This window comes from Ovis aries, chromosome 7 (assembly GCF_016772045.2).
Source record: "Ovis aries strain OAR_USU_Benz2616 breed Rambouillet chromosome 7, ARS-UI_Ramb_v3.0, whole genome shotgun sequence".
Taxonomy (NCBI): Eukaryota; Metazoa; Chordata; class Mammalia; order Artiodactyla; family Bovidae; genus Ovis; species Ovis aries.
The window spans coordinates 33,695,499-33,718,149 of record NC_056060.1 but is presented as its reverse complement, the minus strand read 5'-3'; the positions used below and the strand labels follow the sequence as shown (position 1 = coordinate 33,718,149).

At 41.9% G+C, this 22,651-nt stretch overlaps 1 protein-coding gene across 3 annotated transcripts in view; it reads left to right on the top strand.

Moving 5' to 3' along the window:
* GPR176 (G protein-coupled receptor 176) overlaps nucleotides 1–22,651 on the top strand; it is a 116,291-nt gene that overhangs the window by 69,714 nt on the left and 23,926 nt on the right. Inside the window, exon 1 of one of the 3 annotated variants that reach the window (XM_060418586.1) lies at nucleotides 8,368–8,693. The exons of the other annotated variants lie outside the window; for them this stretch is intronic. Coding sequence (XP_060274569.1) covers nucleotides 8,692–8,693 — 2 coding nt within the window. The 5' untranslated portion in view covers nucleotides 8,368–8,691. Of the gene's footprint in view, nucleotides 1–8,367; nucleotides 8,694–22,651 lie in introns of those variants that run through there. 3 annotated transcript variants of the gene reach the window in all.

Genomic DNA, 22,651 nt, shown 5'->3' with positions numbered 1-22,651 from the left:
TCAATTTTGGTGGGGTCACAAACATTCATTCCATAGAACTGCCACTGGAATGGAAGTTCCTAAAGGGCCCCAAGGGAGAAAAGAGTTCTAAACAATTGCTTGGAACAGAGGGAGCATGCCCAAGGGCCCCATCTCAAACCCCCAAGGGTACTTGAGTAAACACGGTAAAATGCACAGGGTTTGGGTTGATAGTTCAACACTGAGTATGAAGGTCTGGAACAGTTATCTTGTTAAGATTTGACATCAAGTCATTGCTTCTTTCGTGAAACATGACTCAACATTTTATATGAAAAAAATTTGAATTGAAATACTAAAAGCTCTCCAGCTGACTGATAACTGATGTTTCTGTGATGGGAACTGATGTCAGGTTTCCTGCTGTGGCACGGTTTATCCCACTCATAAAGGGTGTAGAATGTTAAATGGGGATTGTCACATCTTTAAAACATGATTTCTTTTTCAAAGCCTTGATAAAGGTACAGTTTCTTAGTCATGTTGATACTAAAATACAGTTTCATAATTATTCAAACACTTTTCATACTATAGGTAAAATAACTTATACTATATATTAATAATTCCTGAAAATATTTGCTGCCATGACTAATATATCAATCCTAAAGGAAATCAACCCTGAATATTCATTGGAAGGACTGCTACTAAAGCTGAAACTCCAATACTTTGACCACCTGATGAGAAGAGCCGACTCATTGGAAAAAGACCCTGTTGCTGGGAAAGATTGAAGGCAGGAGGAGAAGGGGATGACAGAGGATGAGATGGTTGGATGGCATCACTGACTCGATGGACATGAGTTTCAGCAAGCTCCAGGAGACGGTGAAGGACAGGGAAGCCTGCGGTCCATGGGGTCTCAATGAGTCAGACATGACTGAGCAACTGAAGTGAACTACATTACATCATAGTTGATAAGCTTTGCAAGCTCTTACAATTGTGTGAACTTTTTTTTTCTTACATAAGGAGAATATTTGGAGGCTTTCCACCTAGAGGTTATTGACTTCAGTCTGTCATAGTTCACTGAAACATTGAAATTCTGGGACATTTCAGAGATTTATTGAGGCCATGATGAACAGAATGTTCACAATCAGGACTATCTCAGAGGTTCTCTTTTTCAGTTAATTAACTGAATTCCTTAGTTGGCCCACCTGATTCCTGCTTTCTAAATGGAGCCAGTTTCTGGACATTCCAAAGCATTGTAATAATTAAGAACAGAATTTATGTTTCATTTTCAGGTGGGCCTTTAGCATTGGGTAATGTAAATACATGAGGAGGGCATGGCAACCCCCTCCAGTATTCTTCCCTGGAGAATCCCATGGACAGAGGAGGCTGGCAGGCTACAATCCATAGGGTCGCAGAGTTGGCCACGACTGAAGCAACTTAGCATGCATGCATGCAATGTAAATATATACAAAAGAGCAGAGTCAGCGAGGGTTCTCCTGATACGGTGGACCATCATCCTAAAACCCCTGTGAGCAAGCAGGTTGAAATTGGCTTCGCTCATCCATGCTAGGGCCAGCCTGCATTCTGAGCCCTCAGATCTTTATGATCTTTCTTCTTTATTGCCCAGCTTTAACCAACTACAGGAGGTGTAGCCAATGACTAGAAAATGATGGCAAATTAAGTCATTTCCTAACAGACATTCCAAAATTACAGATCACAAAGAGGATGAAATCTGTAGGAAAACACACCACATTGGGAGTACTTGACCCTGTGTGTGTGTTTCAAAGAGGCCATCTAACTCTCCTGTTATGTACTTACTTGTAGCATAGCTACTTAGAGTTAAGGACACAATCTCTGGGCAACAGGAAAAGCTAACAGGCTCTCTTGTTTGCATTAGCTAACACATTTCTAAATAACCCATAGGGCAAAGATGGGAGTCTCAAGGTAAATCAAAGAATATGTTTGATAGTTGACAACTGACTGACTTTGCAAGTGAGTGACCCAGCAAGTAACAGACTAGTTTTAAGCTTGTTTTACAAAATTTTAGGATTATTTTTTGACTGCTATAGTCAAACAGTATGCTGTACTTGATTTTTGAAACATTGGGAAAGATTCTAGTCCCAGATAGCAAATAGGTTTCAGCATTCCTACATCTCCAGTTGATTGGTAGCAGCTGCATGTAGTGCAGTGTTGAGAAAGATTCTGAGGTCTTGTACTGGGCTCTGAGGCAAAGAGAACTGTGGCAGTTTTTCAGTGTTTGCTATGTTGAAAGTTGGGGTTGTTTAGTTGCTAAGTCTTGTGTGACTCTTTGCAGCCCTGTGGACTGTAGCCCCCAGGCTCCTCTGTCCATGGGATTCCCCAGGCAAGAAAACTGGAGTAGGTTGCCATTTCCTTCTCTAGTTGGGAGTGGTAGTATTAATACATGTGCTTAATATGTGCTCTGGGGCCACTGGGAAACTGTTCTTGAACAAGAAACCATTGCCTTCAGAATTCTTTTCCCTATTTCCCATAATATTAAAGTTGAGCCAGTGCATCATTCTTTTTTCTTTTTTGGGCTAGCAGGAAATAATAGACCAAAAGAGTAAGGACAGCATGATATAAAGGAATAAGTAGGTCCGTCCTTTCAGAATGTATCAGTAGATTATGGTGGCCTGGTGGGCTGAATCTGATTATGTGGCCTTATGTTACCTTGGAACCACAATACCAAAAGGAGATTGTTCAAGGGTAGATAGCAACCAAGGGAGCAATTACAATCAAAAGTCTAATTAAGAGAGAAATCTGGCAATCCTTTTTTGGTCTTAGTCTTCAGTCACTGTGGCATTTTAGAAAAGAATATATTTGAGATGGAAGAAATGACTGAAAATGGCACAAAATCCTTCATGTGCTAAAATAAAATACATGCTCAAAAAAAAAAAAAGTGCTACGCTAAGTCTATGTTCTGAGCAAAACATTTCATGTGTGAAATTTCAGTTGCTGTGACAACCAGAGGCTGCAGCCCACTGACTTGTGTTCCTAAGGAAAATAAGAGTTGATGTTTATGGTTGAGAATCCAGCACCGCCTTAGAGGAAGAGTAAACCTGGGCCTTCAGCTTGTACCTCAGAGGAGATAAGTTCTCTGATGCTGTATGGTCATCTGTTTTTTGGGTTAGGCCCTCCAATTATCTTTAATTGCATCAGGAAGAAAACCCCTCAACTAGAACATCAGTTTGAATGGGAAAATTTTTTCAGTAGAAAACTCACCTGAAATAGTTGATTTACAAATTCAGAGTAAGCAACAAAGTCCTGCTTTCTCTTACTCTTGATATTCCAATTCTTGAAGAAATGGTGGAAATGGGTTTCTGACTCAGCAGTACTTCCTTGCTTCTGGTCGTTTCAGGCTTATGTTTTCTTTATTGCATTTCTTGAAAGCAGCGTCACCTGTGTAGAACTTATGCAGCTCTAAATGTGCAGGGGCAACAACTGACATCCAAATTGTGAATGTTGTTCAAGAAGAGGATAAGCTAACTGAAATCCGAAATATTTGTGGAGAACAGACTGTTCCTCACTTCAGTTAATGACATCATTATCTAGTTAGTTGTTCAGGTAAGAAACCTCCCAGTCTCTTTTCATTTTTTTCTTTCTTTCACTCTCTGCAGATAACCTGTCAGCAACTGCTGTTGCTTATACCTGCACAGTGCATCCCCAATCTACCCACTTCTCTGCTTCACTTCCCACTGTGGTAGTTGTAGGACAGTCATCTCTTACCTGGATGATTTCATGTTCTCCTAACTGGTCTCTCTCTCACTACCCCTGTTTTTTACCATTCAGCCTCCTCACAGTTGACAGGATGATTTTATATACATATATATCATCAGTTCAGTCCAGTCACTCGGTTGTGTACGACTCTTTGCAACTCCATGGACTGCAGCACGCCAGGCCTCCCTGTCCATCAAAAGCTCCCAGAGCTTGCTCAAACTCATATCCTTTGAGTCGGTGATGCCATCCAACCACCTCATCCTCTGTCATCCCCTACTCCTCCTGCCTTTGTTTTAGGCAGGAGGAGTTTGTTAAATAATTAAATAATTGTGAAATTATTAAATAATTTGTTAAATAATTGTTAAATTATTGTAACATATGTTAAATAATTGTAACATATGTCATCTTGGTATTAGCGTCTGTTGATTATCTTTTTTCATTTAGTTTGATATTTTCATGGTTCTTGATATGATGATTGATTTTTCAGTTGAAACCTGGGCATTTTTGGAATTATGTCATGAGGTTGAGTATCTTATTTATCCTCCTATTTTAGTTGGTACTCTCTGATTCCACTATGACAGGGGAGGTGAGAGTACTGCTTTGTTAGTGTAAGATGAGGATAGAGGCCCAGGTTCCCCTTTCTGTCCCACTGATGCACAATAAGGAAGCTGAGTAGGTTTTTAGCTCTGGCTCCCTACTGGGCGCCTGCTGATTCCTCCCTGGGTGTGAGGGCAGAAGCATCACGTCACTGTCCTCTTTATGGCCTTCACAGACCTTATTGGCCTCATCACCACTGCTCAGTGGTGAAGGTTCCTACTCTCTCCTCTGCTTTCTCTGACACCATTCTAGTGGGGGTGATGGGGTCCCCTTACAACTTGGCAAGGCTGGAAGTCTGGGCTCCTCACTTGGCCTCTCTTGGCATGTATGGCTGGAGTGACAGTGTTTTCTGTGCTATTTGGCTGGGAAGTGAAAGTGTTAGTCACTCAGTTGTGTCTGACTCTCTGCAACCCCATGGACTGGAGCCCACCGGGCTCCTCGGTCCATAGAATTCACCAAGCAGGAATACTGGAGTGGGTTGCCATGCCCTTCTCCAGAAGATCCTCCCAACCTAGGGATGGAACCTGGATCTCCCACATTGTAGGCAGATTGTTTACCTTTTGAGCCACCAGGATATTAATTGTCTAAAAGTTTTCCATCTTGTTAGGCTGCCCCTTTTCTAGTCTTTTGCTAGAATGGAGCAGGCTTTTTGATTGTTTTGTTTTTATCTTGGTCCATTTGTGTTTCCAGTTTACTGACACGTTCAGCTCTGAGAAACAGAAGGCACAATGAAAACCCAGAGAATTCATCACCTTATTGGTTCCTGGGTCCCAAGCTTCTGACTTATCTCCCATAGTCTTCTTCTCTTTTTTTCCATATCATGTCCAAGGTTTTAAATTGTACTCAGTGGGAAGAATAAGGAAAAGTACATCTGTTTCATCTTCCCAGAAGTAGAAGTCCAGAATGATCTTTTTAAAAAAAGTAACATCACTTTCCTGTTTAAATCCTCCAGTGTCTTCCACTGTACACACAATAGCAGCTCCCCTCTGACCTTCAGAAGGACACAGTCCTGCTGTGCCTGCTTTTCCTTCCTCTGCCATATGCCTCCCTCCACTTCGGTCACTTCACTTCAGGCATTTTGGCCTTTTAAAAATTAATTTTCTCAACAAATATACATGAAGCCTTTTTTTTTATATTCCAGGCACTGGGTGGGCATAGTGTCTAGGCACAAAGCTCCTGCCTCCTAGGGCTTGCATTGTTTCTATCATTCCTGCTCAAAAGCCTTGCACTTTCTCAAGTGTTCTTTCCTCAGCTCCCTCCTGTTCATTAAGGTCTCCATGCGCAGGTCTCTTTCTCAGAGAGACCCTCCATTTCAACTTTAAGCAGGGGTTTTCTATTTTGGCTGCATGTTGGAAACATCAGGGTAATGTTAAAGAACATCTCTAAGCCCAGGTGAATTCATCACAGACTGATTAAATCCAGACCTCTGAGGGTGGCCCAGGTATCAGTTTCCAGAGCATTCAGGGGTTCCTGGTTGTAGCCAAGGTTGAAGTCACTGAAGATTATCTAGTAAGTACCTCCCTTCTTTGCTTTATCACTACTAGGTACTGTCTGAAATTTATCTTTTGTTTACTTGTTAGTTTTTCTCTAACTTAGGTCTTATCTAGTAGGAAAAGTAAATTTAAAGTCTGGTGAATGGGAAACTTTCTTACTTGTAATTACTGGGTTTCTGCTGAAGATTCTGGATGCTGAGACTCCATGCAGATTCTGGATATGAGAGCAAGGACTAAATATGACTTGATCTCTCTGAGTGCTCTGGTAAGACTTCAGAGTTATGAGGTTTCTACTTTTGAACCAGAACTTTTGGGTGTTGTTGTTTAGTTTCTCAGTTGTATCCAACTCTTTGTGACCCCATGAACTGCAGCATGCCAGACTTCCCTGTGCTATACTATTTCCTGGAGTTTGCTGAAACTCGTATCCATTGAGTCAGTGATGCCATCCAACCATCTCATCTTCTGATGCCCTCTTCTCCTTCTGCCATCAATTTTTCCCAGCATCAGGGTCTTTTCCAATGAGTTGGCTCTTTGCATCAGGTGGCCAAATTATTGGAGCTTCATCTTCAGCCTCAGTCCTTCCAGTGAATATTCAGGGTTGGTTTTCTTTAGGATTGACTGATTTGATCGCCTTGTTATCCAAGGGACTCTCAACAGTCTTCACCAGCACCACCATTTGGAAGTATCAGTTCTTTGGTGCTCAGCCTTCTTTATGGTCCAACTCTCACATCTGTACGTGACTACTGGAAAAATCATAGGCCTAGTCTAGAAATGGCCTCTCAAGAAGAATTCTACCAGACCCTGCCTCCTTCTGTCTGAGATCCTGGTGGAGTTGCTCCCTGGTGCTGGTGACTCACATGGTTTGAGGACTAGACCTTGGGGAATGTTTAAAGTAGTTCCAAACCAGGTGAGGATGGAGAGGTTATCTGTGTCTAGTAGGAGCCAGTCAGCATGACTGGTGACAAGTTGTGACCCCTGTTTATTACTGAAGTCAGATAGCTCATCTCAGTTTGCCCTGAATTCTGTTAGTTTCATCAGTGGAAGTCCTGCATCTCACAAAATCCCTTTGTTCTGAGAAAACTAGGATGGGTGGTCACCCTAAGAGAGTCTGAGAGTTATCTCAGCATGTTTTATGGTTGGATCTGCGGAGGGAACAGGTTGACAGGGCATTGGAGTGGTTTGAGATCATTGCTGGGCTGTCCAGTTCAATTTTTCAAAGCCTTGTACAGTTTAGGGCTAGAGATACCAAGGGAACATTTCATGAAGAGATGGGCTTGATAAAGGACAGAAATGGTCTGGACCTAACAGAAGCAGAAGATATTAAGAAGAGGTGGCAAGAATACACAGAAGAACTGTACAAAAAAGGTCTTCATGACCCAGATAATCATGATGGTGTGATCACTCATCTAGAGCCAGACATCTTGGAATGTGAAGTCGAGTGGGCCTTAGAAATCATCACTATGAACAAAGCTAGTGGAGGTGATGGAGTTCCAGTGGAGCTATTTCAAATCCTGAAAGATGGCACTGTGAAAGTGCTGCTGCACTCAATATGCCAGCAAATTTGGAAAACTCAGCGGTGGCCACAGGACTGGAAAAGGTCAGTTTTCATTCCAATCCCAAAGAAAGGTAATGCCAAAGAATGCTCAAACTACCGCACAATTGCACTCATCTCACATGCTAGTAAAGTAATCCTCAAAATTCTCCAAGCCAGGCTTCAACAGTATGTGAACCGTGAACTTCCTGATGTTCAAACTGGTTTTAGAAAAGGCAGAGGAACCAGAGATCAAATTGCCAACATCTGCTGGATCATGGAAAAAGCAAGAGAGTTCCAGAAAAACATCAATTTCTGCTTTATTGACTATGCCAAAGCCTTTGACTGTGTGGATCACAATAAACTGTGGAAAATTCTGAAAGAGATGGGAATACCAGACCACCTGACCTGCCTCTTGAGAAATCTGTATGCAGGTCAGGAAGCAACAGTTAGAACTGGACATGGAACAACGGACTGATTTCAAATAGGAAAAGGAGTACGTCAAGGCTGTATATTGTCACCCTGCTTATTTAACTTCTATGCAGAGTACATCATGAGAAACGCTGGACTGGAAGAAACACAAGCTGGAATCAAGATTGCCGGGGGAAATATCAATAACATCAGATATGCAGATGACACCACCCTTATGGCAGAAAGTGAAGAAGAACTAAAGAACCTCTTGATGAAAGTGAAAGAGGAGAGTGGAAAAGTTGGCTTAAAGCTCAACATTCAGAAAACGAAGATCATGGCATCCGGTCCCATCACTTCATGGCAAATAGATAGGGAAACAGTGTCAAACTTTATTTTTTGGGCTCCAAAATCACTGCAGATGGTGATTGCAGCCATGAAATTAAAAGATGCTTACTCCTTGGAAGAAAAGTTATGACCAACCTAGATAGCATATTCAAAAGCAGAGACATTACTTTGCTGACTAAGATCCGTCTAGTCAAGGCTATGGTTTTTCCTGTGGTCATGTATGGATGTGAGAGTTGTACTGTGAAGAAGGCTGAGCACTGAAGAATTGATGCTTTTGAACTGTGGTGTTGGAGAAGACTCTTGAGAGTCCCTTGGACTGCAAGGAGATCCAACCAATCCATTCTGAAGGAGATCAGCCCTGGGATTTCTTTGGAAGGAATGATGCTAAAGCTGAAACTCCAGTACTTTGGCCACCTCATGCGAAAAGTTGACTCATTGGAAAAGACTCTGATGCTGGGAGGGATTAGGGGCAGGAGGAGAAGGGGACCACAGAGGATGAGATCGCTGGATGGCATCACTGACTCGATGGACGTGAGTCTGAGTGAACTCTGGGAGTTGGTGATGGACAGGGAGGCCTGGTGTGCTGCGAAGAGTTGGACATGACTCAGCCACTGAACTGAAGTGACCTGAATGTATGTTCTCCTTAAGGCAGCAAACCAAGGGAAAAGATGGGTACTTCCTGGGCCAAGATCTATGTGTCCTATTGGTTCTTGCTCCAAATTCTCACCTAATCTTTTATTTTCCGTCAGTCAGAGGTTGGTGATGTGGAGGGGCTCCTATTGGGTGACTAAGACCAGTTTCAAAGAAGATTTCTTGATCTCTGTTCATTACTCACCATTCTCCCTCCCCCCACTTCCATCTGACCTGTGTCTCTGGTAGAACCATTAACACTGTCTAGTTGTGATTTGGATACTGGGATAGGTGAAAAGCTAAATTGCCAGGCATGTAATGTGGGTTGAGGTGAAATATACTTTCTATAGCAGTGTTTTCCAAAGTGTGATATGAAATTACCTTTTCAAGATCACGTAGGGGCTTATTAAATACAGATTCCTTGACCCAGTGCCATAGACTGTGAATCAGCAGGTTTGGGGAAAGCAGCAGAAAACTACATTTTTATAAGCACCCCATGTCATATTCACGAGTCCTGACATTAGAGGACCACTTTTCTGTTGTTCTGTACTATTTAGATTATGTCCAGAGGATTTTGGGGAAATCTGCCCTTGATTTTACTCCTTGTTGGAAGGGCCATGAAAAAAATACTGGGGATTTTGCAGGGCTTTATTATATATTATCATTCTGTTAATTGTGTGGCATTAAGGTTTGGGTAAAACTTGATGAGCAATGGTAGTAATCCCTCTGACACTTTATTAACTATTCTTTCTACTTTCAGCAGTGGAAAGAGAACTTGAGTGGAAAGTGACAGAGTAATATCTTCATAGCAGTTTAATAGCTTTTGCTCTCAGCTTTACAGGCCTCCCCTAGAGCTGAAGGGAAAATTAAATGAGGGAAGTGAGTCAAAATCACATAGAAAAGAGTACTTGCTACCCTGTGTTCTGAAACTGGGCTAAATTCCCAGATCTTTAAACTATTTTTTGTTGTTGTTGAAGTCAGCATTTTCTTCCTTGTTAACTGCATCTGCTGCCATCGGATGTCTGGTATTTTAAAAATCATACCTACTCTAGAAAGAGATTTATTGCATTTTGAATCCTGATGACATCTTAGCTGGGAATTTGGCTTTTTTCCCCTCCTCCAGCAGAGCTATGCTTATATAATAGTCTTTTGCACAAGCAGAGTGTGTTATTGCTTTGTCAATCAACTGGTAAGTTCAAACACCAGATGTAGTCTAACTTGCAAAATATATTTCTGAGAGTGGCTGTTTGATTCACTGTCACTGGGGCTGACCTGGAGTTCTGCTTCAGTTGATGGCAACTATCATGGTGGCGGTGGTATTGGGGGTGGGAGTGGCTAGATAGTAAATCTCTTAAAAAAATCTTTTTTTATTGTGGTAAAAGTCACATAATATAGAACATACCTTTTTAACCATATTTAACTATACAGTTCAGTGACACTAAATACATTCACATTGTTGTATGACTGTCACCATCATCCATCTCCTCAATTTTTTACCTTCCTAAACTGAAACTCTGTCCCCATTAAACACTAACTCTTTATTCCCCTCCACCATCACTCCTTGGCTCCTGACATCTACCAATGTACTTTCTGACTATACGAATTTGACTATTCTAGGTACCTCGTATAAGTGGAATCAAGCAGTATTTGTCTGCACCTAATATATATTGGAATCTGTTTTTAAGGTTAACTTATATATGTCTTACAAACAGATTGTATCTTCTTTTTTCTCCTCCTGTGCTATATAGTAGGTTCTTGTTAGTTATCCACCTTATATATAAGTAGTATATATATGTCAGGGCTTACCTGGTGGCTCAGCAGTAAAGAATCTGCCTGCCGTGCAGGAGCCGTAGGAGATGTGAGTTCAGTCCTTGGGTTGGGAAGATCCCCTGGAGGAGGGCATGACAAACCACTCCAGTATTCTTGCTTGGAGAATTCCATGAACAGAGGAGTCTGGCGGGCTATAGTCCAGAGGGTTTAAAGAGTCAGATACGCTGAAGCGAACTAGGCCTACATGCATGCACATACATATGTCAATCCCAATCTCCCAATTTATCCGAACCCTCTTCCCCTCTTAGTGTCCATACATGTGTTCTCTGTGTCTGTGTCTCCTATTTGCTTTGCAAATAGGTTCATCTGTACCATATTCTAGATTCTACATGTATGTGTTAATATACGAAATTTATTTTTCTCTGTCTGACTTACTTCACTCTGTATGAAAGTCTCCAGGTCCAGGCGTATCTCTGCAGATGGCACAATTTTGTCCATTTTTATGGTTGAGTAATATTCCACCTGGGAAGCACTAGTGGTAAAGAATCTGCCTCCCAATGCAGGAGACACAAGAGACATGGGTTCAGTTCCTCAGTTGGGAATATCCCCTGGAGTAGGAAATGGCAATACACTCTAGTGTTCTTGTCTGGTAAATATTATGAGCAGAGGAGCCTGGTGGGCTATAGTCCATAGGGTAGCAAAGAGTCAGACACAACTGAACAACTGAATACACACAATATTCCGTTGCATATACGTACCATATCTTCTTTATCCATTCCTCTGTTGATGGACGTTTAGGTTGTTTCCATGTCCTGGATATTGTAAATAATGCTGAAATGAACATTGGAGTGCATGTATCTTTTGGAATTACATTTTTCTCTGGGCAAATAGATGGGAAAACAGTGGAAACAGTGGCAGACTTTATTTTTTGGGGCTCCAAAATTACTGCAGATGGTGATTGCAGCCATGAAATTAAAAGACGCTTACTCCTTGGAAGGAAAGTTATGACCAACTTAGCATATTAAAAAGCAGAGACATTACTTTGCCAACAAAGGTCTGTCTAGTCAAGGCTATGGTTTGACTGGACCATAGTCAAATCCATACAGTAGTCATGTATAGATTTGAGAGCTGGACTAGAAAGAAAGCTGAGTGCCCAATAATTGATGCTTTTGAACTGTGGTGTTGGAGAAGACTCTTGAGAGTCCCTTGGACTGCAAGGAGATCCAACCAGTCCAGCCTAAAGGAGATCAGTCCTGGGTGTTCATTGGAAGGACTGATGTTGAAGCTGAAACTCCGATAGTTTGGCCACTTGATGTGAAAAGCTGACTCATTGGAAAAGCCCCTGATGCTGGGAAAGATTGAGGGCAGGAGGAGAAGGGGACGACAGAGGATGAGATAGTTGGATGGCATCATCTGAAGGAGAAAACAGAACAGGCTCTATCTTGAAAGCAGGACTCCATCTTGGGCCAGACTGTGGACTTTGAGCTATATGCCCAGTATTGATGGAAACTACATACCAACTGGAAAACGAGCCCCCGGAAGGAAGATCCCCTCCATTGCCTAAAAGAATACCCTGCTGGGAGCCAGCGTGAGGAACTCCGCCATGGCAAAGGTCGTGAGGAAGGAGGCTGGGCATTACGCAAAGGCGAGATCGAGTCTCAGGAGACCCCCTGTTCCCGAGCATCTACCCCCAAACCAGAGTGCCTACTTTACTGTTTTATGCTCTCACCTATACCTCTGACTTTACGGGGGGCTGACTCTCCACCACCTCTTTTGGAGAAGGAGTTAACTTACAGCTCCAAGTTAATAAAAATTCCTGGTCGTGACAAGAGTGTTTCAACTTACAAGCTCCTCTGAAGGTTCTCTAGCCTGCCTGAGCAGGTTCGTCCAGCCCCATGTGATTGTTTACAGCCTCCCAACCGTGAGAGGCACGAGATGCTTTAAACTTTCTATATACAGATTCTTTTGAGAAGTTACAAAATTATTAGTATAGTATTAGTGGGTTGATTAAAAATTATATTGGTGAAGGGTTTTTCATTTGTTGAGCCAATATTTGCTGCTAAATCTCCATATTCCCTGCCCTTATAGTGAATATAACTAGCATATAGGAAAAATAAATAGTAACCTTTAAGATTAATTATGTTAAACCTTAGGCTAAGTAAATTCCTTTCTTGATTGTAACCCACTACACCCTCACCCTATAGGAATGCAACTTTATTTGGAGGGTGGCGCCTACTTTAAGAAAAAATCACCTCTGGAAAAAATAAGTTTTCTGGTTGACTGACCGTTATCAGAAAGGGCCATAAAATGTCAGGAGGCCTCATGGCCAGAAGATGATGTAAAACCCCTAAGACCTTTGTATAATTTTATATGAAGCACCTGATTTTGACAAGGGTCAGGTCTGCTGACCCCACGTGACTCTGAATTCATCCCTATGTATAACAAAAAATATATAAGCAAACCTAAAAATAAAGAAAACGGATCAGTTTCTAGAAAGACTGATTCCCCCATGTCGTTTCATTTTTGTTCTCCGTTTTTCTGGCTGAATTCCCATCTGGAGCATGGGTGCTTGCCAAGCCTGCTAATTTTGCCCTGGCTTTTAAGATCCACGTGAGAGGGAGCCCAAGGAGGGACACCCTCCACTATTCAAGTGGGCGTTGATGGCCTACGTAGGTGGTGCAAGCTTCTTGTCTCGAAGCTTTATTGGTATCCCACATAAACCAAGTTATTCAGCCTCTTTTTCTCCACTAATTTTCCTACTACACTATTCCTTTCTAATCTCTCCTTATATTTCTAATTAAATAGCTTTTTCCTAGGACGCCGATTCCGTCTCTCCTTCAAATTACCCTGGATCCACCAGGGCTGGACCCTGGCAATACCCTAATTATCTGTGTAACCAAATAGAATCATACGTTCTATTATGCTTATTGGGGTATGACCACAGGCCTATTGATAATTGTCCACTGTTAACTACCTAGGCTTAAGGCATATGAATCACGGGTTAACTTTGATTGTATCTTTCTTTTCCTTTGTTCAGACTAGTTTCGGGGAATTTGGGGAGGTGGTTTGGGCACGTCCACTTAAGATATATAAAGTTTCCACAAAAACTGGTTGGGGTCCTATGCTAAGAGGAGACTCTGCCTTGGGCCCACCAGTGTAATAAACTGCACTCCACTATCTGCATTGTCCATCTGAGTTTGTTTGTTTCCCGGAACGTGTGGCTGCAACACACCAACTAAATGGACATGAGTTTGAGTAAACTCCGGGAGTTGGTGAAGGACAGGGAAGCCTGGTGTGCTGCAGTCCATGGGGTCGCAAAGTCAGACATGGCTGAGGGACTGAACTGAACTGAACTGGATAAATGTCCAGGAGTGGGATTGTTGGGTCACATGATAGTTCTATTTTTAGTTTTTTTGAAGCAACCTTCTATTGTTCTCCATTGTGACTGTATCAGTTTACATTCCCACCAACAGTGTAAGAGGGTTCCCTTTTCTCTACACCCTCTCTAGCATTTATTGTTTGTAGATTTTTTGAAGATGGACATTCTGGCTGGTGTGAAGTAGTACCTCACTGTAGTTTTGATTTGTATTTAATGCCTAGGTTATTCTAATGATGGACTAAACTAAGGCTAATAAGAATAATGATTTAGAAGTATAATTTTTTTTGTTTATAATTTCCCTTATACATATATACAAGTGAGGCCATTTTGTGCTGGTTTGTGCTACTTCCAGGGCACCAACCCTCTTCAGGTTCAAATGGCACGTTTCACACATATTCTTCAAGGTCTGAATGCCCTGTGACATCAGGGTATCAGCCACACTTATTTCCTTTTCCATTTCAACCATCAGGTTCTGATTCTACATTGTCTTCTTGTGTCTTCTTCATTTAAATTGCATCTTCTCTATTCTTTCTGCTAAGCTGAGATTATCTCCTTCTCCCAAACTCCCAGAAATTTGTCTCTTTTTATATCCCTGTGTTCAAAGCACTGGCTAAAGTTTCTTATAAAGTCTCTGAATTTCTCTTTCTTGTACAAAGGGGGTTGGGAAAGGGCTATGGGACTAGAGTCTCCTGATACAGAGTGGTTCAAGATCCTATATTACATGGTGAGTCAGGAATACCACATTTCATTCAGATGATGACAGTGCAGATTTACACATAGCAAAGAAAGAGATAACATGGAGAGCTTAAAATGTTGTGGAGGCATTGTAATCTGTGGGGAACTGATGGCTGTGATTATCACCCTTTCAGCACAGAATGACAGACATGTATACATTGTCATGGGCTTCCCAGGTGGCTCAGTGGGTAAAGGGTCCACCTGTAGTTCAGGAGACTGAGGAGACACAGGCAGATGCCTGCCTGATTGATCCGGCAATCAGGAAGATCCCCTGGAGGAGGGCATGGCAACTCACTCCAGTATTCTTGCCTGGAGAATCCCATGGACAGAGGAGCCTGGCAGGCCCAGTCCATAGGGTCGCAAAGAGTCAGACACAACTAAAGTGGCTGAGTATGCACACATGCATACATTGTCATAATTAGCCTAGGCAATTAGGATAACTCCACAGATATTTGTTTTAATTGACTTTAGTAGGAAACGAAATGACAGTCTTCTTATATGAAAATAATTCCACAATGACTGTCTAGGTATCATGTTCAGTTCAGTTCAGTTCAGTCGCTCAGCCATGTCTGACTCTTTGCGACCCCATGAACCGCAGAACGCCAGGCCTCCTCGTCCATCACCATCTCCCACAGTCCACCCAAACCCATGTCCATTGAGTCACTGATGCCATCCAACTATCTCATCCTCTGTCATCCCCTTCTCCTCCTGCCCTCAATCTTTCCCACCATTAGGGTCTTTCCCAATGAGTCAGCTCTTTGCATCAGGGGGCCAAATTATTGGAGTTTCAGCTTCAACATCAGTCCTTCCATTGAACACCCAGGACTGATCTCCTTTAGGCTGGACTGGTTGGATCTCCTTGCAGTCCAAGGGACTCTCAAGAGTCTTCTCCAACACCACAGTTCAAAAAGCATCAATTCTTCAGCGCTCAGCTTTCTTCACAGTCCAACTCTCACATCCATACATGACCACTGGAAAAACCATAGCCTTGACTAGACGGTATGTCATTGTTTAAAGTAATTTTTAAATTACTTTTGTCAACTTAATTGTATACTTCTGTTATTGTATACTTTTTTATGTATACGATTTTTTGTATACATTAATCATTATGTATATACTTTGTGTGTGTGTGTATACAAAAAATTATACACACACACAGAAAAAATTGTGTACTTTTGTCAACTTAAAATATGTTGTTGTTATTCAGTTGCTCAGTTATGTCTGACTCTGCAACCCCATGAACTGGAGCACATCAGGTTTCCCTGTCCTTCACCTGTCTTTCACTTAAAAAATAGTCACAGCTTGAAAGTTAAGAATTATATTTTATTCAGTGGGAATTTTTAGGACTTCAAGCCCTGGAGTCAGCATGTCGAGTAACCCTGAGAGAACTGCTTAAGGAGGTGAGGGGAGGAGCCAGGTAATAAAGAAGTTTTGCAATAAGGGCAGGTAGTCTGAACATCAAACGATTATTAATTAAAGAGAACCAGATATCTCAAGCTAATGAATTTAGTGCTTTTTTATGTATAGGAGGATGCAATAGTCTGGGCTCACTGAAATCATTCCTTGCATATGCATCTCAGCTATCCTAAATCAGCATTCTGTGTTTTTTCACATCCTGAGCTCCCCTGGGGCTTACAATAGGGAGTGGCTGCAGTCCTGATGGCTGTTAGATAGCAGTTTTTGACCCCTTCCTAAGTGCCCTTGAGTGTATGCTCAGCCACTTCAGTAGTGTCTGACTCTGTAACCCTCTGGACTGTAGCCCTCCGGGCTTCTTTGTCCCTGGGATTCTTCAGACAAGAATATTGGAGTGGGTTGCCGTGCCCTGCTCCAGGGGATCTTCCTGACTGGGATCGAAGCAGCCTCTGCCTGTATTTCCTGCACTGTAGGCAGATTCTTTACCCACTGAGCCACCTGGGAAGCCCATTGAGTGCCCTTTGGCTCAGGAACTCACATTGGAGGGCTGGAATCCTGGATGACTATGTCATTCTTGTTTATTGATACGGCAAGAAATATTCCAATTCTCACTTTTCAAAAAGAAAATCTGTATTTGTCTCTAGGATCAAGTATTTATTACATCCTTATTATTATTATTAGTATTTTTATTAATAAAATCTGAAAAATAATTATATATCTGTATTTATGATTATTTATTATATATAAAAAGCACTTTATACATTATTTAAAGCAGCATAATTTAAACCAGAGTTTATTCATCTGAAATCTATGGAGGTCATGAACTGTCCACTGTTCTCCACTGTACTGGAGTCTGATAGTTTGGACTATATGAGTTACTGCAGGGAAAAATATCCTCTCCAAGAGCTGGTTCTGCTGTAGGAGTTTAGGCGGAATCTACCAGATTCAGCAGTGTAGCCCATTTAAGTGATTGTTTGATGTCGCATGTGGACTGCCTCAGGTGATGCATTAAGTGCAAGAGCTTGACAAAAAGGATTTTTTTTTTTTGGCTTATTCATCTTTTTGCTTATTTATTTAATTTTATGGTTTTATTTATTGATTATTTATCCTGTACTTGATAATATTCTGGCTATTTGGGGTTAGGATAATTGCATCCTTTCTCAAACCTAAAGCAGAATAAAAGTAAAAATTTGTCCCAAATTGTGGATAATAGGGAGGTACTCAAATATCTCTGAGTACCCAAAGTGTGAAAAATCCCTTTCTCTTTGTCTTTCAGCTTCTGTGCACTTTTTTGTAAAAAGAAATGCCTTTGAAGTGTCTGTCCAAGTAAAAGAAATGAGTATTGAAGACAGTGGCAGAGACTGTGGGATGGTCTCCAGTAGCTTTTCCTGCTCTTTCCATCACAATAGAAACCCTGATTTTTAGGTGGGCACATGGCTGCTTAGGGGCTTCCCAGGTTGCTCAGTGGGTAAAGAATTTGCCTGTAATACAGGAGAGGTAGGTTCAATCCTGGGGTTGGGAAGATCTCTTAGAGGAGGAACTGGCAACCCACTCCAGTATTCTTGCCTCGAGAATCCCATGGACAGAGGAGTCTGGTGGGTTATAGCCCATCGGGTCACAAAGAGTCAGACATGACTGAAGCCAGTGAGCGTGGACACATGGCTGCTTAGATAAAGACAGGCTCCATGGCAACCAGTGTGGTCCAGTAACCAATGCAAAACATCACATGATAGATTCCTGGAATTTTTCTTAAGGACAGTTGACACATGCTGCCCTTCTCCCAGCTCATCCCTTCTCTCACCCTGCTGCCTGAAATACTGCTGTGTTTCATGAGCTTTAGTTGTCCCCTTGTACTATGAGGATGGGGGTTCCCTATTTGGGATGATGGAATGGTGAGCTGGAAAGATGTTGAGAATTTTGTTGAGCAGAGCCACTGTAAGCAGCCCTGAACAGTCACCAGATTCTTAGATGAGACAAACACTTTTTTTTTTTTTTGCCTTGCTTAAGCTACTATTTCATGTTTAGCCAAATCTGATCTCAAGTGATAACAATGATACGACCCTTAAGGGAAGGAGATTTCATAGCCTTTCCAGGAAGTTTATTAAAGGGCTTAATCATCGTTAAGGACAAAATATTCCTTTTTTATTTTTAAAAAAGTTTCTCTGATGCAATCAATTCCTGTTTTCTCTTGTTCAAATCTCTAAAAAAGCAGAATGATTGATTGACTTCTTTCTTGTAATAAATCTTTGTGGAATGTAAGATTTACCTTAATTGTATAACTTTTTGCCCATCAGTGGATTTAGAACTCTTAAGCAGTTATTCTTTAATTTTATGAAAAATATTCATAACCAGACTTTTTTGGTAAGAGAATTAGCTATGCTAGGCTTGTGGTTCTAATTATGCCTGTGATTTATTATTTGTGGGTTGCAACAAACTTGCTCTTATGAAATGAGTAAGCTGTTTGCTGAACTATGAAAGGAGAAAACAGAGAGACAGAGGAGGTACTGTAACACTGGGGAGAAGTATTAGAAAATGGGTTTTTGGTGTGTGCATGTGAGTGGGTGAGTCAGAGAAAAAGAGAGAGAATGTCTTCAAAGCAAAACATTGTATGTCTATTTGCTGCCCTGTTCTGTAGCTTCCTGGGGAGCAGGAGGCTCACCCCACTGGGGGAGCAAGGCCAAATTCCTCTGGTGCATGAAATGGGGGACCCTGTGTGAGATGCTAGACATGCTTCTGTGCCAGCTGTCTTTATATTCTGTCTGATTCAGGAGACCACATTCCCTGTAATAGTCACTAAAAGCAATGTCTAAGGGAAATGTAATTAAATGCATATTAAGGCTTCTCTCTTTTCTGTGCCCCAAACCTTCAGGCACTCACTGAAACTTTTTTTAATCTTTTTCAATAACAGCCTTATTGAGATAAACTTCACTTAACTGGATAATTCACCTTTTTAGAGTGTACAAGTCAATGGTTTTTTTAGCATATTCACAGAGTTGTACGACCAGCACCACAATCAGTTTTCGAACATTTTCTTCACTCCAAAAGTGAACCCAATAGCAGTCAGTCCCCATTTCCTCCTTACCCCCCAGCCCTGAGTGTGCGTGTGTGCTAAGTTGCTTCAGTCATGTCTGACTCTGTGACTCTATGGACTGTAGCCCGCCAGGCTCCTCTGTCCATGGGATTCTCCAGGCATGAGTACAGGAGTGGGTTCCCATGCCCTCCTCCAGGCGCCCCAGCCCTAGGCACCTGCTAATCTACTCTCTGTCCCTAAGAACTTGCCTATTCTGGTGTATCATACAAACGGACTCATATAATACGTCATATTTTGTGAGTGGCTTTTTCACTTAGTATATGTTTTTGAGTTCATGCATGTTATAGCATGTATCAGAACCTCATTCCTATTTATGACTGAATAATACTCCTATGTGGATATAATATATTGTCTTTATCAGTTGATTAATATTTAGGTTGTTTTAACTTTTTGGCTATTATGAATGGTGCTGCTATGAATACTTGTTTACAAGTTCTTCTGTGGACCTGTGTTTTCATTTCTCTTGGCTTAGGATTAGAGTTGTTTGATATAGTGGGCAGCAGAGTGGTTCCTGGTCAAAGAGAAGAGAGGGGGACTTCTCTCTGGGCCAACTTTGTTCGAGGGAGATGTTTAAACTCTCTGTAAAGCCAGGTGGCCAAGTTTTCAGGTGAGGTAGGAACAGTGCTGATAAATTCAAAGCAATAAGTGAATACATACAGCAGGGAAAGTAGTCTAACAAATTCCACTATATAGGTTTGGCTTAAGTAGCTTTTCTTATTTTAATTTTTGACCAGAGGCTGTCAAGCAGTTATATTCTCAAGTCCTCTGAGTGTGTCCTAAGCTCACCCTGCCGCCCCAGAGTGAGATACCTTTCCCTGCAGGCACCTGCAACCTCACTCTACAGGGCTTTGATAGATTCTGCCCCCAGAGTATTGGTTATGCTGTAAACTTCTTGTTTCCTATATCTACACCTCACCTGGAACTTTGGCATTGTTTCTCATCTCATGGCTTCCATATTCAAGCCAAGGTTTTTCAAAGATCCATCCCACCAGAGTTAAGATCATTTCCAGAACACATCTTTGGACCTTGTTCTCAGTATCCAGGGTTGCGTTCAGGTGTTGTCTCATCCTACAAAGGCAATGTGATGTGGTGGTTTTATCCTAGACTTTGCAATCTGACTGCTTGGGATTGAATTCCAGCTCCCCTACTTCCTATTTCTATAAACTTGAACCATGACTTAACTGCTAGTGCCTTAGTTTCTTCATCTGTGAAAATGAAAGTGAAGGTCGCTCAGATGTGTCCGAATCTTTGTGATCCCATGGACTGTAGCCTGCCAGGCTCCTCTGTCCATGGGATTCTCCAGGCCAGAATACTGGAGTGGGTAACCGTTCCCTTCTCCAGGGGATCTTCCCAACCCAGGGATCAAACCCGGGTCTCCTGCATTGCAGGCAGATTCTTTACCCTCTGAGCCACCAAGCAAGCCCAAGAATACTGGAATGGGTTAAATAGAACCAATCTCAAAGGGTACTTATAAAGTGCACATGACCTTTGTAAAGCCTTAGGCAGTAAGTGCTTGCTGAAGTTGGTGAGCAGTCATTTAACATTTGCACTTCTGCCTCCGTTCTAGTTACTCCAGCCTGAAGCAACAGGCCCACAGGCAATGTGGGAGGAGGGCATTTTTGTCTGTACTTGTCCAGGCTGAAGAGCCTCAGCCCTCAGGTTCACATCAGCGTGAAAGCAGTGGTTTATATGCCCATAGGACATGTTGATGTCTCCTCAAACTCCTTATTGATTCTTCTGATTCTCTATAACAAGGACAGGCATTTTCATTTTATTGGAGCTGAGGAAAATCACACTTTTGTGATTACTTGTCCTGTTTCCCAAGTTGATTACAAGAAACCATGTCTGGCACCTTTGATCACTGCTGTTGTCTCAGCCAGTGCTAAGTCTGTGGCTCCCTTGAGGTCCCTGTGGACTGCCCTTTTAGCTGGCAGGGGTCAACTCCGTACTGATGCTCACCCCCAGTGAACCAGGAAGGGAGCCTGAGCAGTATCATACTGGCCTCAAGCAAAAGTGGGAAATACCAGGCTTATCAACCTCTCCATTCAATGTCTGTCCCTCAGGGTCAGCAAGATGTGGGCCCATCAGCCAGGAGCTGTGGGGCACCTGCGCCCCTTTCTTCCCCACGCAGGCTCCTACCTGTCCTAGGTAAGGAAGTTCTCCCAGCCTGCTGTCACTGCTGGAAAGTGAGCAAAACATCATCTTTCCAGGTGGTAAGGGCCAACAAACAACTTGAGAAATATCTGTATTTCAACAATGGACTCTTGGAAATAAAAAAATTAACCTCTAAAGCTGACATTTTCAGCATCATACTAAAGCTGGCTAGAAATAAAAGTTGTGTGTGTGTATTTAAACATATTTCACTTTTTTTTAAGTTTAGAAACAAATTGTTACACCCATGTATTATGTGTGTATGCTTGCTAAGTCACTTCAGTTGTGTCCAACTCTTTGTAATCCTATGGACTGCAGCCTGCCAGGCTCCTTTTTTCATGCGATTCTCCAGGCAAAAATATTGGAGTGGGTTGCCATCCCCTTCTCCAGGGGGTCTTCCCAACCCAGGGATCAAACTTGTGTCTCTTGCATCTCCTGCATTGGCAGGCAGTTTCTTTACCAGTTTTTTTTTTTTTTTATTATGTCATCCCCACATACCACTTTGCTTCAAGTAATCACTGTTGACAGCCTGAGATGTATCTTTCTATATATTTCTGTATCTTCCTATAGGGACATGCCACAGTTTATCCTAATGATGGGCATTCAGATTGTTTTCAAATTTGGGGATCATGGTTAACAATCCTTCAGCAAATATATCTGAATAAAATATAGCTGAAAGAATCAATAAATATTGATTCTTTTGTTTGTACAATAGTTTCACAAAAGTAGGACTGCTGAAATACATGCACTTAGTAGATACTGCTAGGTTACTTTCCATCACTATAGCAATCTACATGTCCGCCAAAAACATATAAAGATGTTCATATCCCCATACTCTTTTATACTTGCTCTTATAAATTTTTATTTTATTTTTGCTAATTAATGGTGAGAAATGTTTTCTCCTTTTTATTTGAATTCTCACGTTTGCTATTCCCTGGGGGTACACTGTTTCAGTAAATCAAGGTTCTTTCTTGGAGATGACCTTTCTGGCACATTTGCAGCTGCTTTTAGACCTCCACTGGCTTCAGTTTCTCCAAAAAGAGCTTTGAAGAAGCAGCTTTTATGAGAATGATGGATTTTGATCATAGATGCTGTTCTGTATGATTTAAAAACCATTGACAGATGAATTTTGTGTAAATGCCATTTGGAAAGGTTATAGGAACAAAAAGGAAACAGGTCATGTGTGTACACTGATGTTATGGGTGTTCTGGCTTTGCCCCAGCTCTGCAGTGGTCATGCCTTGCTCTACCCTGCTCTCTGCAGAACCTGGAGGAGCCCCTTGCACTATGGGAGGACCTTCCAGTGGCTAGCATGTTGGGCTTAGAGAGAGGAGAACATGAAGAGGTAAGGACTCCCAGAGCCCATCAGCTTCTGAGCCTTTCTCCCACATTCCCTGCTAAAACTAGGCCCATCTTCCTGTG